We start from the raw sequence: 15,449 nt of genomic DNA on the forward strand, positions 1-15,449 counted from the left end.
ATCTTCATTCCTTCTCTGAGACCAAACATTGGACAAACAGCAATTATTTGTTATATAGGAAATTCAATGTGTTTATATAAGTTGAAAAACAAAACGAGCCTTATATATTTAGAAACAGAAAATGAACCATGACAACTCTTACAAGGGAGCAACACTAGTGTGCATACCTGCTCTATGAATTCAGGAGAAAAGACAAGAATATGAAGACTTCACCAATAAACATTTTCAGTGATTTTAATCGGTGGATTCCTAAGGATAACTGTATAATTAAATAGATCTACTTCTGTCATAAAAACATGTGGAAGACCCACAGTTGCTGAGTAGATCATCAATTAAGTGAGAGCTGGGTCATAATATGGTTTTGACCTGCATGCCAGCATCTTAGTGTGCAGGAGAAAATAGTGTTCTATGCACATAATTGAGTATTTTAAGTCAGGAGAGATTTTGGTTTGGAGAGAATTTGGTTTAAGTCTCCCTCTCTCTTTCAATCTACATTCTCCTCTCCTCCACCTATCTGGGTAAAGGACGCCTATAGCACCAGGGTATAAGAATTGTGGTCCTGGTAAATTTCACCAGGAACCTCTTTGGGAAGGTGACAGAGGCCAACTCATCTGGGCAATAATGGATGAGTCTTACTCTGGAAACTTCCCCAAATGTAAAGTTTTTCCGAATGAACTTTGCCTTATAAGCAAGCAATTTGGGGGCTCTCTGCCTCCTTTCTTTCTCACTCTCTCTCTTTCAGCCCTTTCGTGCACCCTCACATACACCTCCTCAAAATTACCTCCTTCTTTGACTCTTCTCCACACCCACCTTCCTCAAAAAGAAAAGAGTTAGGAGGAGACATCAGGACAGGACTCGGTAGCAGAAGGTATAGCCTCCTGCATCTCATCAACGTAAATCTGAATTTTAAACTTCAATCCAGTAAATGTGTCTTCAGTGCTAATAAAGAGCTACTTATATCACACACCGAAAGGAGAGCAGGGGTAAGTTCACTCGTTCTGTCTTGCTAATATTGTGCTTAGGCCATATTTGTGAGTTTTAGAGTGACTTGAAAATAATTATTAGTCTTTTACATACATTTCCTTCCACTTTTATAAAGAAAAACTGTTTTTATTCCCTGGTGTTGAGACTTGTGACCCATCTATTCCAACAGTTAAAAAATAGCTAATGAGGGAGCAAATATTTTTAAACTAAGCCTTTGCCTATGGCATACATAAATGTACAATGTTATGTATACTTAATGTATTTTTATTTTTAAATAAGTGATACCCATTTAAGTCACTTGTGAATAAAATATTTACAATCAAATGGCTAAATTGAAGATGAAAGTGAAACTCTAGTTCACTTTTTTAAAAGATTATTGTATTTACAGTTTAAATAGCTTACTACTAACAGCCACATTCCAAAGTTGCAATAAACTTCATCTATTTTTATAAACATGTTTTCTTTCTGCTGCTATTGTTCATTCCATGTGAGTGAAGGGCTATCTGGACTCATTTCAAATGTTGTTATATTTCATGTCACTCTAAGGAAAGCTTTTTCCAGATAAGTTGTAAAGAACATGTATTTTTTAATGACAGGTATTTTATCATCTCTAGCCATTCAGGTTATAGGTGTGGGATCCTGTTTTATATGGCACCCTGCTACTGTGGAACTCTTATTTTAGCCGTTTGAGTTAGAAAGGCTTTGCCAAACAAAACAGTAGGAGGGAAACTGTAAAAAGGCTTTAAAATCCTAAAAAAAGAAATAAGTGATCAAGCAGCAATCTAAACATAAAGTAGAGGACTATTCCCATGACCTACGTTTGAGAAAAAAAATATAAGATGCAGAGAATTAATAGAATACCAATTTAGATCCACACACATTGTCCTTAAAAGTAGAAATTATTTCAACCAATATATATGTAAGCCGGTGTACTAAAATTATTGTCAAAAATCTCAGATGTTAAGTTAGACAAGTCTGACCTCAAAATTTTTTTCTAAAATAAGAGAGTAATATAAAAATTCAAAAGAGAAATTTTAAAATGATCTGCTCAGACAAGCTTCCTGAAATCTAAAATCAAATTGCAAAAATAGAATATCCTCAATATTTGCCTTTGACAAATATTTAATGTGTTATATAGTAAGTGACTGATACAACTTTGGAAGATAAATTTCATCTCTGTCTTGGATTCAGGCACATTGATCTTTTACAAGTATGTGATTGATTTAAACCACTTAAAAATTGGAATGTATATAACTAGATGAGTATTAAATAGAATATATAACATAGTCTTTAGTATTTGAAAGGCAAAATATCTTCAATTATTCAACTTGGGCTCAACTCAATATTGTAAGTATACACATACTTCAATCTTCAGAATAAAGGCTAGTCATCAGCAAAGGCTCGTATGAACCCCTTGTATGAACTTGTATGAACCCCTTGTATGAACTTGTATGAACCCCAAGAACTGTCTGTCAGTTTGTCTGCTAGTCAGGCATTCCCTTAAATAACAGTAGTGAGCACTGGTCAGGAGTCAGGTGCTCTGGACTGTGGGCATTCACACTCAGGGACCATTTATGTGCCTTAAAATCTCCAGCATTCCGGTATTGCAGGCATCGCTGCTGGGATTTCCAAGGTTTAGAGAGGTTAAGTCACTTATTCAAGTTCAAGGCAGAATGTGAACAGGGACACAGTTTTAGAAGCACTTCCTGTCACCACAGCTGTACTCAAAAGCTATGTGGGGGAATTCAGTCGCTTATTCAATAATACTTTGAGCCTAGGAAGAGTTCATTAAATTTCAGTAGGTTAAGCCCTAAATTCAACTCGGGAACAAACCTAGAATAAATCATATCATTTTATAGTTCCATCACATGTATCTACTTAATGTGAGGTCAGAAGGCATTTTCCAATTACTTCTCACAAAGGGACTGCCTTTTTTTTTCTTCTGTCCATCTTTTCTCTTAACTAGCTATGCAAGAAGTATAGCCTTCTGAAAAGGATTTCCACCTTATCCTTCTAAATTTCACTGGGTATGTCCTAAGTCAGTTTTTAAAAATCTATCATCAATTTCCACTCTTGCATAATACTAGAATGTGGCCACGAACATTACTATAGGAAAGACTATTTTGTAGGCAGCTTTATAACACCACTGGGGAAACAAAAAAGAATTTTGAAGAGGGCTAGCAACATTTAGTACCTGAAATATAACTTTGGTTGGTCAATATTCATCAAATAATATTAGCAAAATCTATTCTCTTTCCTAACACTAATTCTAAAGTTATACAAGCCTATTCAGTTTCTCTCCAGCAATCATCAAATATGTGAAATTAGCAAAGACTGTATTAAAGACAGAAGTAACTTTATGAAGATATAAATATAATAAAAATGTCTAGAACTCCCTTAAAATTAATGGTGGCTAGTGAAATAATAGCTAGCATTTTACAAATTGACAATTTCAAGGAAATATAACTAGCCTAGTCAAACTAGTAGTGTTTTCCTAAAAAATAATTTTGTGACCTTCATTATACAGGACCAAATACATGAACAAAGTCAGAATCAGTTGCCCATACCAGAGAATTGAAAGTAATATGGTATTGTTCTCTCAGACTGATTGATTTATTTTTATTTTACAGTTATTTATTGAGCACTTACTTACCATGTACTAAGAAATAGGTATACAGTGATAAGCAGAAGATAAAAGATACATGATCACTACTTTTATAATATTTATGGTATAGGTAGTGGCTAATCAAAACAAAATACTCACATACACACACACACACACACACACACACACACACACAGAGTAAACAGTGACAATGGGATAGAGAAAATTAGTTTCTTTTGAGGATAAATAAAAGTAACTCTCTGTGAAAGGTGACATATTGCTACTACTCTTAATCCTATTGTGGCTTCTGTTACTTCAAATGTAATACAATTAAAAAGCCTTTAATGTTTTAAGCCTTTTTATCTAATTGAGTTCCAACTGCAGAGAAATGCAGAAATACAGATATACATAAGCAAGTATAGGTAAAGTGCTATATGGACAGAGGCAGGACATGTAAATAGAGGACAAGAAACAGTTTAGTTTAGCAGTAGCTTCCACAAAGTAATACAGTTAACGCTAAGAAGGAAAAAAAATGGGCCAGGAATAGACAGTCTTGAATACCCAATCAAATTTCCAGGCTTTGTCAATTCTAAGTTCATTAAAGAACTTAGAATGTGACTTTTTGGCCTAAAGACAGAAATGTCATTTGACCTACCAATCCCATCACTGGGTATATACCCAAAGGAATATAAATAATTCTATCATAAAGACACATGCATGTAAATGTTAATTGCAGCACTATTCACAATAGTAAAGATGTGTAATCAGCCCAAATGCCCGTAAATGGGAGACTGTATAAAGATAACGTAGTACATATATAGTACATATGTAGTACTGTGGGATACTGTGCAGCCATAAAAAGAATGAGGTCATGTCCTTTGCAGGGATATGGATGAAGCTGGAGGCTGTTATCGAACATATTATCTAGCACATTAACTAACACAGGAACAGAAAACCAAATACTGCATGTTCTCACATACAAGTGGGAGGTAAATGATGAGGACACATGGACACATAGAGGGGAACAACACACTCTGGAGCCTATCGAAGAGTTGAAGGTGGGAGGAGGAGAGGATAAGGAAAAATAACTAAAGGATACTAGGCTTAAGACCTAAGTGATGAAATAATCTGTACAAAAAAATCCCATGACAGATGTTTGTTTACCTGAGTAACAAACCTGCACTTGCAACCCAGAAGTGAAAGAAAGAAAGAAAGAAAGAAAGAAAGAAAGAAAGAAAGAAAGAAAGAAAGAAAGAAAGAAAGAAAGAAAGAAAGAAGAAAAGAAAAGAAAAGAAAAGAAAAGAAAAGAAAGAAAGAAGGAGAAGGAGGAGGCGGAGGAGGAGGAAAGGAAGGGAGGGAGGAAGAAAGGAAGGAAGGAAGGAAGGAAAGAAGGAAAGAAGGAAGGACTGTGAAAGCTGATAATTCTGGAAGATTATTTTACAAGGAAAGTATAACGAATGGAGAAACAGTGCTTATAAATACCATTTAAGCGACTACTGCAATGATTATTTAATGAGGGTCTGGATCACTAACATATCAATGGGACTGAAAAGAAGACACAAGTATAGGCCATATTGAAGAAGAAGACATTTCATACATCAGTAACTGTTATGGACTGAATGTTTGCACCTCCTCAAAATTCATATGTTGAAATCCTAACCTGTAATGTGATGGTATTAAAAGGAAGGGTCTTTGGGAGATAACTAGGTGATGGGAGTGGAGCCCTCATAAATGGCATTAGTAACATGATAAGGAGAGACATGGGTGTGCTCCCTGTCTCTGCTCTCCACCATATGAAGATAGAATGAGAAGATGGCCATCTGCAAATAAGGAAGTAGGTGTTTACCAGACACCGGATCTGCCAGCACCTAAATGCTGGACTTCCCAGCCTCCATAACTGTGAGAAATAATTCTCCTGCTGTTTAAGTCACACAGTCTATGCTATTCTGTTACAGTATCCCTAACTGAATAGACAGTAACAGGATACAAAGTCAGCTCTTAAAATCCAGGATTTTGAAGGAAAGAGTTGCACTCCTGGCATAAAGCAGGATGGACAACAAATTTGATTTTGTGACTGTTGGTGTTGGAAAGAGAGTCAAATAAAAGAAGATAGGAAGAGAAAAGCACTGAAAACAGAATCTTAGGGGAACCTTCAACTAAGAGGTCATGAAAGATGTCAGAGATGACAAAGAAAGAGCAATTGGGGAAATAACTGATTCATTAGAATAGAGAATAATGGAAACCAAGGAAATGATATCAGGAGTAGTCAGTGAAACCAAGTGCTGTGGAGAAATTAAGGGATCCAAGGACTGAGAACAGACACTGGAATAGGAAGAGAGAGTGTTTTACTGGTGCTGATTTTCAAAGATCAGAGTCAAGTCTCAGAAGTGATGACTGCTGCCATATGCCTGAAAACCCTAGAAAAAGCTCTCTCATCTTGTCATCTTTCAAGGCAAAATTCCAGATGACTTTCTGCTTTATCTTCAATGATGTATTTGATGATGTATCCCTCTAGCAAATACAAGTGTCAAAAAAAGCAAAGTAAAAGGAGTACGTGTCTCCATTTCTCACTCTTTAATATGGGATTCTAGAAGGAAGCTATCAGGCTACTTATCATCATTTGCCTCTAACAGACAAAATGACTAATGCATTTGGAGATGTTCAGATTATTTAGAAAGTCAGCCATAAAATGATAAAGAGAGGGCAGACCCCCTAAAATGCTATTTAACAGCCTTGTCCCCTATTCATTATATTGAACCATACTCACACAGGCTTAGTATAAAGTTCTAAGTAACTTTTAGGACTTCATCAAAGGGTTTTTATTTAATCATAAAACAATCCACAAGCTAATATTTTGTAAGAATATGAAAAATTAGTAATGATATCAAGTTAATATCACAGTATTTACCAAATAATTTTTGGTGAGGTTGAATTAGGATCTAATTAAGAAATTGTGGGTTTACATACCTGTGGTACCCATCTGGAAGACACAAAGCTAGTCACTTCTATTACAGACAAGCCAGTTTGGGAAAGTTGATTGATAAATTCAATTTTTATATCTGTAGGAACTATAACCTATGAAAACAAAAAATATTTCATAAGTAAATTATATAGGGTCTACCGAAGCACAAATAGAAAATTACTTCCTAAGTCAAAGTGAGTATTATTTGTAATTTATACATTCAAGTAGCAATTGAGAAAAGATATATAATCGTGTAACATGTGAAATCCACGTAAATCTTTACAATCTTAAATCTATTAATATTTAGACAGCATTTGAAGTAAATGATATAAAACTACCTTTTCATTCTGCAGTCCATCCCTAGGCCCAACTTCTACTATTTTAACAAACTCAGGGAGTCCAGATAACTGGGATGTTTCCTGAAATGCAAAACGTAAGAACAAGAAAACATAACTTTTAGATTGCTACACTTGCTTATTTGAAAAGTTAAACAACTGCACTTTGTTATACTCTTACCCTAGAGAATTAAAATAGTGAAAAATCAATAAAATGATATGAAAATGCACTGTTTATATTACTGGCAACATGAAGTATTTTTTCCTTATAACCAAATGATATTTAGTCTAGTTATGATTAAAATTCAAAAGATTAATTTATAAAATATAATTGAAGAATAATTGATTTACTCAGGACCTAAAGAGCAAATCTGTTGGGTTAGTCTGTGTATGACGATAAACTAACTACTGTTAGAGTTCATTTAAAAATTACATCTTGGCCAGGCACGGTGGCTCACGCCTGTAATCCCAGCACATTGGGAGACTGAGGTGGGCAGATCATGAGGTCAGGAGTTTGAGACCAGCCTGGCCAACATAGTGTAACCCTGTCTCTACTAAAAATACAATAAATTAACTGGGGAAGATGGCAGGCACCTATAATCCCAGCTATTTGGGAGACTGAGGCAGAAGAGTCACTTGAACCCAGGGGGCAGAGGTTGCAGTGAACTGAGGTTGCACCATTGCACTCTAGCCCAGGCAACAGTGCGAAACTCCGTCTCAAAAAAAAAAAAAAAAAAAAAAAAATTTATATATATATATATATATATATATATATACACACACACACACATAGAAAGATAGATTTAGATAGATAGATAGATAGATAGATAGATAGATAGATATTTACATCTTAATTTCTCTTAATTACATCTTAAGCTGGGCGCAGTGGCTCACGCCTGTAATCCCAGCATTTTGGAAGGCCAAGGCATATGGATTGCTTGAGCCCAGGAGTTTGAGACCAGCCTGGGCAATATAGTCAAATCTCATCTCTCTTTAAAAAAAAAAAATATATACAAAAATTAGCCAGGCATGGTGGTGGTGTATCCTGTAGTCCCAGCTACTCTACTTGAGAGTCTGAGGTGGGAAGATTACTTGAGTCCAAGAGATCAAGGCTGCAGTGAGCAGTGATTGTGCCACTGCATTCCAGCCTGGGTGACAAAATAAGACCCTGTCTAAATAAATAAATAAATAAATAAATACCTCTTTAAGTTAAAAGACTACTTCTACTTCCATGAAGAGGTATACAGGATGCCACCCTCTATACTTTGAACTTGAACATGAATTTGATTTTGGGAATTGGGCCCAGAAAACTGAGGCTAGAAAAGACAATGTGCTGCTTACTTTTTCTCTAGGTCACACAGCACAGTTACCACCTAAGTGTTGCTCCCTGAAAGACAGACCCACCCCTAGTGGAACCTATACCACAATAACCCGCTGGGAGCAGCCTAGCTCTAGCCAAATGTAGCAACCCCTTGTTCTACCTTTTGCTAAAATCTGAGATGGTAAATGGTCTGGTTTCTGAAACCTCTGCCCCTACACTAGGTACTATGGATCTAGTTTAGAAGATATATTTGCCTTCTAAATATGCCCATTTAGAAGGCTGTTATTTAAAACAGGGGGAAAATGAAAGAGCCTTTGAAATTGTATATTGCAGTTAAAGTCAGAAGCATACTCCATCTTTTCAGACTGTACCAACATAATCTCTTGGTACCTCTGAGCCAAGTTAAGTTTGGGTAACCCATCATCAAGTTCTTTAAGTGGATAGTTGACAGAATCAGCCAGGAACCACAGAATCTGTACTTCAGAGGTTTTTGTTTGCTTGTTTTTGTCTTTTATCAGGAATGATGAATCCAAGCCAACCAGTTTATATTGTCACACTCTGTCCTTGTAAAAATTACAGCATATATGGGCAAGGTGGCTGTTTTGAATGCAGAACCAAATTCAAGTCTGTGGAACAAAAAATATTAAAAGGCCATTTTTAGGGCCCAGAGCTGTTACAGGTTTTATCAGCATTCTGAGCTCTCAGCAAGAGAATCTAAATGGTCCCCTTTACAATGTTTACAGACCACTCTCCACAATTTCCATGAAATTAGTCAATTCAATAAGCAAAAAAAGCAATCTAGAAGAAAAAGAATTTTCTTTTCTGCATTTTCTGTGCACGTTGTGATGCATGAAGTTAACTTGAGAGAGTGGAGGGATGAGAGGAAGGCCTGGGGTTCCTCAGCTTTAGACTCCATTTGGATGACAAAATGAAATCATGCCTAATTTACAAAGTGTCTATAATTTCAACTGAACAATAAATAAAAGGTATGACATGGGAAGGTGAATAAGAAAAGCTCACTCCTCCTTCTTCTTATTTCTAGTCTACAGTTGGCAGGAATGAAACAAAAACAAAACTAGGCAATCTTAAGCCATATGGTCTTATTAGTACTGATTGTTTCTTGAAACTGCATTTCAACAACAGTTAGCTTGGCACATACATGGAAGAAGAGTTCTCTTTTCCTCAATGACAATATTTGCCAAAAAAAGAAAAAAAAAGGTACATAATGTTTTTTAAGGTACTAACCATATGCCTCCTAAATACAGTTGAAGAACTGAAGACCTTTCTTTGCATCAATGTGTATAGCTGGCATTATTAACAAGTAATCTGAATAAATTAAATTACAGATCATTAACAATTCTGGCCATTTCAATCAAAGCAGAATATGTGTTCACTTGATATTGTTTTTGAATCTAATGTTACTATTTAATCTTTCGAGACTATCTGAATTAAGCCAGTGACAGAAGTGACAGAAGAAATCATCCAATGTGATCAACAAGTAATTATTGAGCACAGTCCATATGTCATGCATTGGGCTGGGGCTGGGATATGCCAAAGTAGAACCAGTAATAAACAGTCCAATTATATATAAGAAGAAAGTAAGGAACAGCATGTAGTGGGGAATATCTGGGGAGAGGTATGTTCTGGTGGGGAGATAATTAGCTTATTTTTGAATTATTGAATTCTACATGCTTGTATAACATTTAGTTGGATTTGCCTACTAGGCATTGTTTGTGCATATCTAAGCTCATTAGAAAAAAAAAAGTCAATACAGAGATAGTAATGCTTAGGAAGAGACTAAAGATCACTAAGAGAGGGCTCTCGAATCACACATAGTCAACACGTATGAAAGACAACCCATTTAAAAATGAGAAACTAGAGGAGGACCAGGTAACACCCGCACATGCAGTGGGTCACACTGCAGGAGCTGCACTTGGGGAACCTCAGAATTTCATAATGGGCTGTAGGCATACATGCCCTTTACCTTAGAGGGAGATACTATTTCTCTTTCTATGGCTGTTTGCTAGACAAACATTCTTGAAAACATATTCTCAAAGGCAATCAGTGCCTTGCTAATAAAACATGCAGATATGCCAGGGTTCCATAAAAATTGTTTCTCAATAATATTATTACCTCCATTAATGCCCAATTATTTTCTTCAACAAAATTCTTATTGATTATCCGAGATTCAATTTGTCATCTACTCAAGAGACTTCTGGCTTCCCCAGATGGAATTAAGTTATTTTATTTCTATATTTTCATAACATTTTGTAGAAGGCTATTTTAAAGTATATATATGAGTACTTATTTGCTTGCCTGTTTCTCCTTTTTTAAAACCCTCAGAGTTATCAAAATGGATACATAACAGGCACTTGGTTTATGTTTATTAAATGAATGACTAAATGAATGAATAAACTCACACCTAAAATTTAGACAAGTAAAATTGACCTTTCTTTTAGCTAACACATGCTAAGTAACATTATTATAGTTATTGGGTATAGGAGGTGAATCATTCAACAAAAACTCCTGCCCATGACTAGCTTACAGTTTAGTGCTATAGAGATCTGGAAGCAACAGTGAGGCAGGGATGGGAAGGGACACTTTTCTTACACACTGAATATATGAAAATTAACCAATCACTTGTAAGTTACAAGGAATTGTGTTGTGTTTTAATGTAGTCTGGAGAAGTTAGAAATGTACTCCTTAAACAGGCCAATAGTCTAAAATTTATTTTTATAGCATTTAACATCCTACGTTACAGAGCTCAGTGTATCCTGTTTAATGTGCAGTATAGTATATGATACTAGCGAAAAAAACAAAAGATGTTTTATCCAGAGTGAATGTTTCAAAAGGCTATGTTTTATGGCTGAGTGTATGCCCACGTTTGGCATCAGATTTCTAATGGTTCACTTTCATGGAGTAACAACAAAAGAAACACTATCTTGAATTTATGTTACTTTACTTTTCCAAAGAACTTTTCTATCAATGTTTCATCTGTGAAGCAACTCTGTGAGGTAGGCAGACCTGAAAGAGAGATTAAATGACTTCCTAAGTTTACCCAACTAAGCTCCCTGGCTCTTATTCTAGTTTTCTTTAGGTTAAGATTAAATACTTCACCAACTACTGAGTTATGGTTGAAGAAAATAATAATGAATCATTCTTTTATACAGAACATAAGTAATGTGCTTCACTCACATTTTTCAATCTTACATAAAATTAAATGGAAGGCATATTTTGATGGAGATTTCTCTGAAATCTTTAGAGTGTGTGTGGGTGTATGACAGTGTGTGTAGGCTTGTGTGTGTAACATACACATTTCTCAGCAGTAATAATGGATGACTTCTATATATACAATCAACCCTTCTAATGGTGATAGATATGATTGCTTATTAGTCACCCTGAAAGGACTGCTTTTTTTCCCTAGGAAAATAACATCATCTATAGTAGAAATTTCTGGACAGATTTGCTTATGTTTCATGTACTTCATTTCTTGAGGAGTATTATTTTGTGTAAATAAGGTCTTTATGAATATTGAAATATTCTGTTTCATAGCCAGTATTCCCAAGAACTGCTATGATGTTCCAATCAAATGTCTCCATTACACAGATGAGAGGGCTGAATCTGGAAATTGTGTGACTTTCTTTCAAAATTAAATTAGGCTTTCTAAGGGGGCATTAGAGATCGGCTTTTCCAAGAGAATCTGTTTTTGTTGTCTCATTTGAAATATGCACATGGTGCATTTTGTAGTAATGTTAAACTCTCCACATTCTGCTATTTGTTGCTTCTTAATCAAATACAATGAGAAACACAAACTATTATCAGTTATATAGCAGATATCCATAGAAACCTGGGTCCTCCAGAGCGATCAAAAGACATTTCTCTTCCTGGGTATCTCTCTAGAATGGAAGGCTGACTCAACAAAGCTGACAGTGAAACCGTTCTTTCAGAATACCTATGTGCCATTGTTGATTCACAGGCAATTTTGGCAGTTTAATAAGAATTTATTTGTAACCATATGAAAATAAGTTTGTAATGTACTATTATGTCATCTAAGACTCAATCAACAACATGTTTTAATTTACTAAATCAAAAAAGTAAAGGAAGGTATCTGCTTACTGTTTAGAAGTATTTGGACAGCCAGAAGAGAAGTGGAGAGTTGTGCTATACTTGGTTTTCAACAGTCTTCAGTAAAAAGCTTTAGAAGAGATTAAAAACAAGCTCTAGAAATGACAAAAGCCCTCTCTGTATATGTATACTAATATGAACTCTTGGAACTCAATGGAAAATCAGTGCAGGGTATCAGTGTAGACATACAGCATAACTAAATACAAATTTCTTCTGGAAATATATACATTTCATGAACACTTGAATCAATCAAGAGTAGTTACAAAAAAGCAAAAGAAAATTATACAAGGGGCATTTGCCACATATGACAGACTGAAATGTAGTAGAAAGATGGACAAGATCATCTAAAATTGTTTATTCAAATTTTTAAAATGAGGTTTTTAGCATATTTACCATATCTGTTCACTTACTAGTTAAATAAATTCCATTTTTTAAAAAGTAGCTTGAACAATAAATGCATGCAGGTGTTTAATATTCATCAATTAATTATTGTTTTAATATAAAACAACTATATTATTAAAAAACAAACTGAAAGATGAAAATAGAAAATATAAGTAGATTAAAATAGATGATATTAAGTAGATTAGAGAATATTAAATAATAGAGAAAATGGAGAATATTAAGTTTATAAAACATGGATAGTAATAAAATAATAGAAAAAACAAAAATGAGACAAAGTACATGTAAAAAGAAAAAATCAAAGAAATCAAGAATAGGAATTTTAATGCAGGAATTTAATAAAGCATTAAAATAATTCAAAACAGAAAAACTTCTATGAATTGACAGAGCATGAGATGCTGTGAACATAATAATGCTTCTTTAAATGGTGGCTGTTATTTACATTATTTAGTTTTAATAAATAAAATTATTTATTATTGTATTCATGGCAGCTTAACATTGAAATAAAATAAACTGAAAAATAGCCAACATGACCTATAGGTATTTCATTACAATTACAATCATTATTGCTACATTGAAGGTTTAGATAGTAATAAACGTGTTACTTTGAAAATCAAAAGGAAATGTTTGACTTCAAATATTTTATATAGAAAATTTCCTCTCCTTAGTGTCTTCACCAACAAAATTTTTTTGATCTCACATTCTCCCATCCTGCAGTCAGTCCCAACATTTATTTTGAAAACTACTAAAATTGTTTTTGCCTTTTGCAAACACAGGTGTGTGTGTGTGTGTGTGTGTGTGTGTGTGTGTGTGTGTGTGTGTGTATGTGTGTCTGTATGTCTGTGTGTATTTGGTAAAGCTTAATTTTCTGGGCTAAAATTGTGATATGCCAAGTTTCCTCATGGTAATATTTTCTGGGATGATACATTTCTGAAAATAGTGGTTTATAATAGAAAAAAAAACTATTCATATTAAGCCGGTTATACCAGCAGCATGTCCTGATAGCCACAAAGTTGAAGGAAACTATTAAAATGCATAAATTGTCAGAGTTTTCAAGTTCAAACTCCTAAGATGGTACAGCAGTCTTAGCTGAGGACAGTTGGTTTAATATTTGGCTATGAAGACATAATTCATCATTCTAAATAGTTATTTAAATTGGGGCTGTTATTATTATTTACAAAAAGCAATTAAATTTCTTTACATAATTTTTGGTTACGCCATGTTGGTTATATAATAATGACAAGTTGGGAAATCACATCAGTGACGTGTTATAAGTTTTTGACTTTATAATGCACTCTATTAAGCAGTCATCCACACAGTCATCAACCCAAATCCATTCAAACTTCAAATAAAATTTTTCAGATATTAATGAAGCTTTCATCAAAATACAGCTTTATGTAATGTTTCCTTTCTGATTGGCAAAAACAAAAATGAGCATTTGCATGATTACGGACACACAACAAAAATTCTCAGAAACCAACAATCTTTAGTCCCTTATACTTCTTGATATGTAAACAGTGTTTTATATTTGTTGGAGCCAAATTATTGAGTGATAAAGGTGGCAGAAGGGGTTGAGAGAAATGTTACCATATCCTAGTGAAGTTAGGTGAAATCTATACCTTTGGACATTTTTATTTATATGATTAATAGACTATAGTGGATGTTGTGACATGCTGCTCAGGTATGCCTAGGACAGAGGAATTCTCAGAAACTAAAGTTTTGGCAGCTGATGGCATTTCACTGAGCCCCTTTTCTGTAACTGCCCTCAGCTACAGCACCACTTTATTCAAGGTCATGTGCCCATCCTAACTGGAAGGGCCATACCAGCTCCTGGGATCCCTGTGTAACTGACTGAAGCCTCTGTTGTGACTACATCATAGTTCAACTTCTTCTTCACCTAGTTTTATATCCTTTACTTCCCCACAGTTATTGAATCCAAAGGCAATAACATTCTGCAAACAAATCCTTGTCCAGGAGACTGTTCCCAGGGAACCAGACCTAAGAAAATTAGTGCCAGGAGTGAGCTGAGGAAGTGGTCTCTAAAATGGGATTTGGGAGCTACATCAGTTGCTGGTTAATTTTCAGTTAGTTCATATTCTTCGAAGTAGGTGGGATATTGCTACTCCCTGGTAACCAGCAGCAGTCTAATTGTTAAAATATTTGCTAGTTCTCATTCAGGACAATTTTGCACCCCAAGGGACATCTGGCAATGTCTGGAGAAATTGTTGGTGGTCAAAATTGCTGGGCACTGCTGGCATCTAGTAGGGTAAAAATCTTACAATGCACAAGACAGGACTCCACAACAAAGAAGACATCCAAAATCCATAGTGTTAAGGTTAAGCCATCCTGACCTATACAATACAAATTAATGAAGGATATAGTTCATCAATTAGTTTTGGTTAGCTGCTTCAATGTAAAAGTCAGGATCCCTTGCCTAGTCTATATATCTTAGCCAATTTTCAGATGAAAAAAAAAAAACACAACATGACTGAAGAAGCAGCCAGATGTTTATGATGAGGACCTTGTAATACTAAGAGAACTATATAAAGTAATTCATATAATCTTTCCCCAAAGAGATCTATAGCCATTCATTTGAGTAAATTTACACTGGGTAAAGAAGAATACCAAAAATTTCAGATTCTTGGATACAAGGTTCAATTTGACAATGATATTTGGAGACCCAAAGTATCATTATATCCCCCTTGTTAAAATGAGAAA

At 34.8% G+C, this 15,449-nt stretch overlaps 1 protein-coding gene across 4 annotated transcripts in view; it reads right to left on the bottom strand.

Moving 5' to 3' along the window:
• The window catches only part of HMGCLL1 (3-hydroxymethyl-3-methylglutaryl-CoA lyase like 1), a 152,303-nt gene that overhangs the window by 111,718 nt on the left and 25,136 nt on the right, over positions 1-15,449 (bottom strand). For all 4 annotated transcript variants that reach the window (XM_025382572.1, XM_025382571.1, XM_025382570.1 and 1 more), the window contains 2 exons: positions 6,890-6,970; positions 6,557-6,664 (listed from right to left, as the gene is read on the bottom strand). In XM_025382572.1, the coding sequence (XP_025238357.1) occupies positions 6,557-6,664; positions 6,890-6,970 (189 nt within the window). The remainder of the gene's footprint in view (positions 1-6,556; positions 6,665-6,889; positions 6,971-15,449) is intronic.

The sequence above is a fragment of the Theropithecus gelada genome, chromosome 4, assembly GCF_003255815.1.
Source record: "Theropithecus gelada isolate Dixy chromosome 4, Tgel_1.0, whole genome shotgun sequence".
NCBI classification, from domain to species: domain Eukaryota; kingdom Metazoa; phylum Chordata; class Mammalia; order Primates; family Cercopithecidae; genus Theropithecus; species Theropithecus gelada.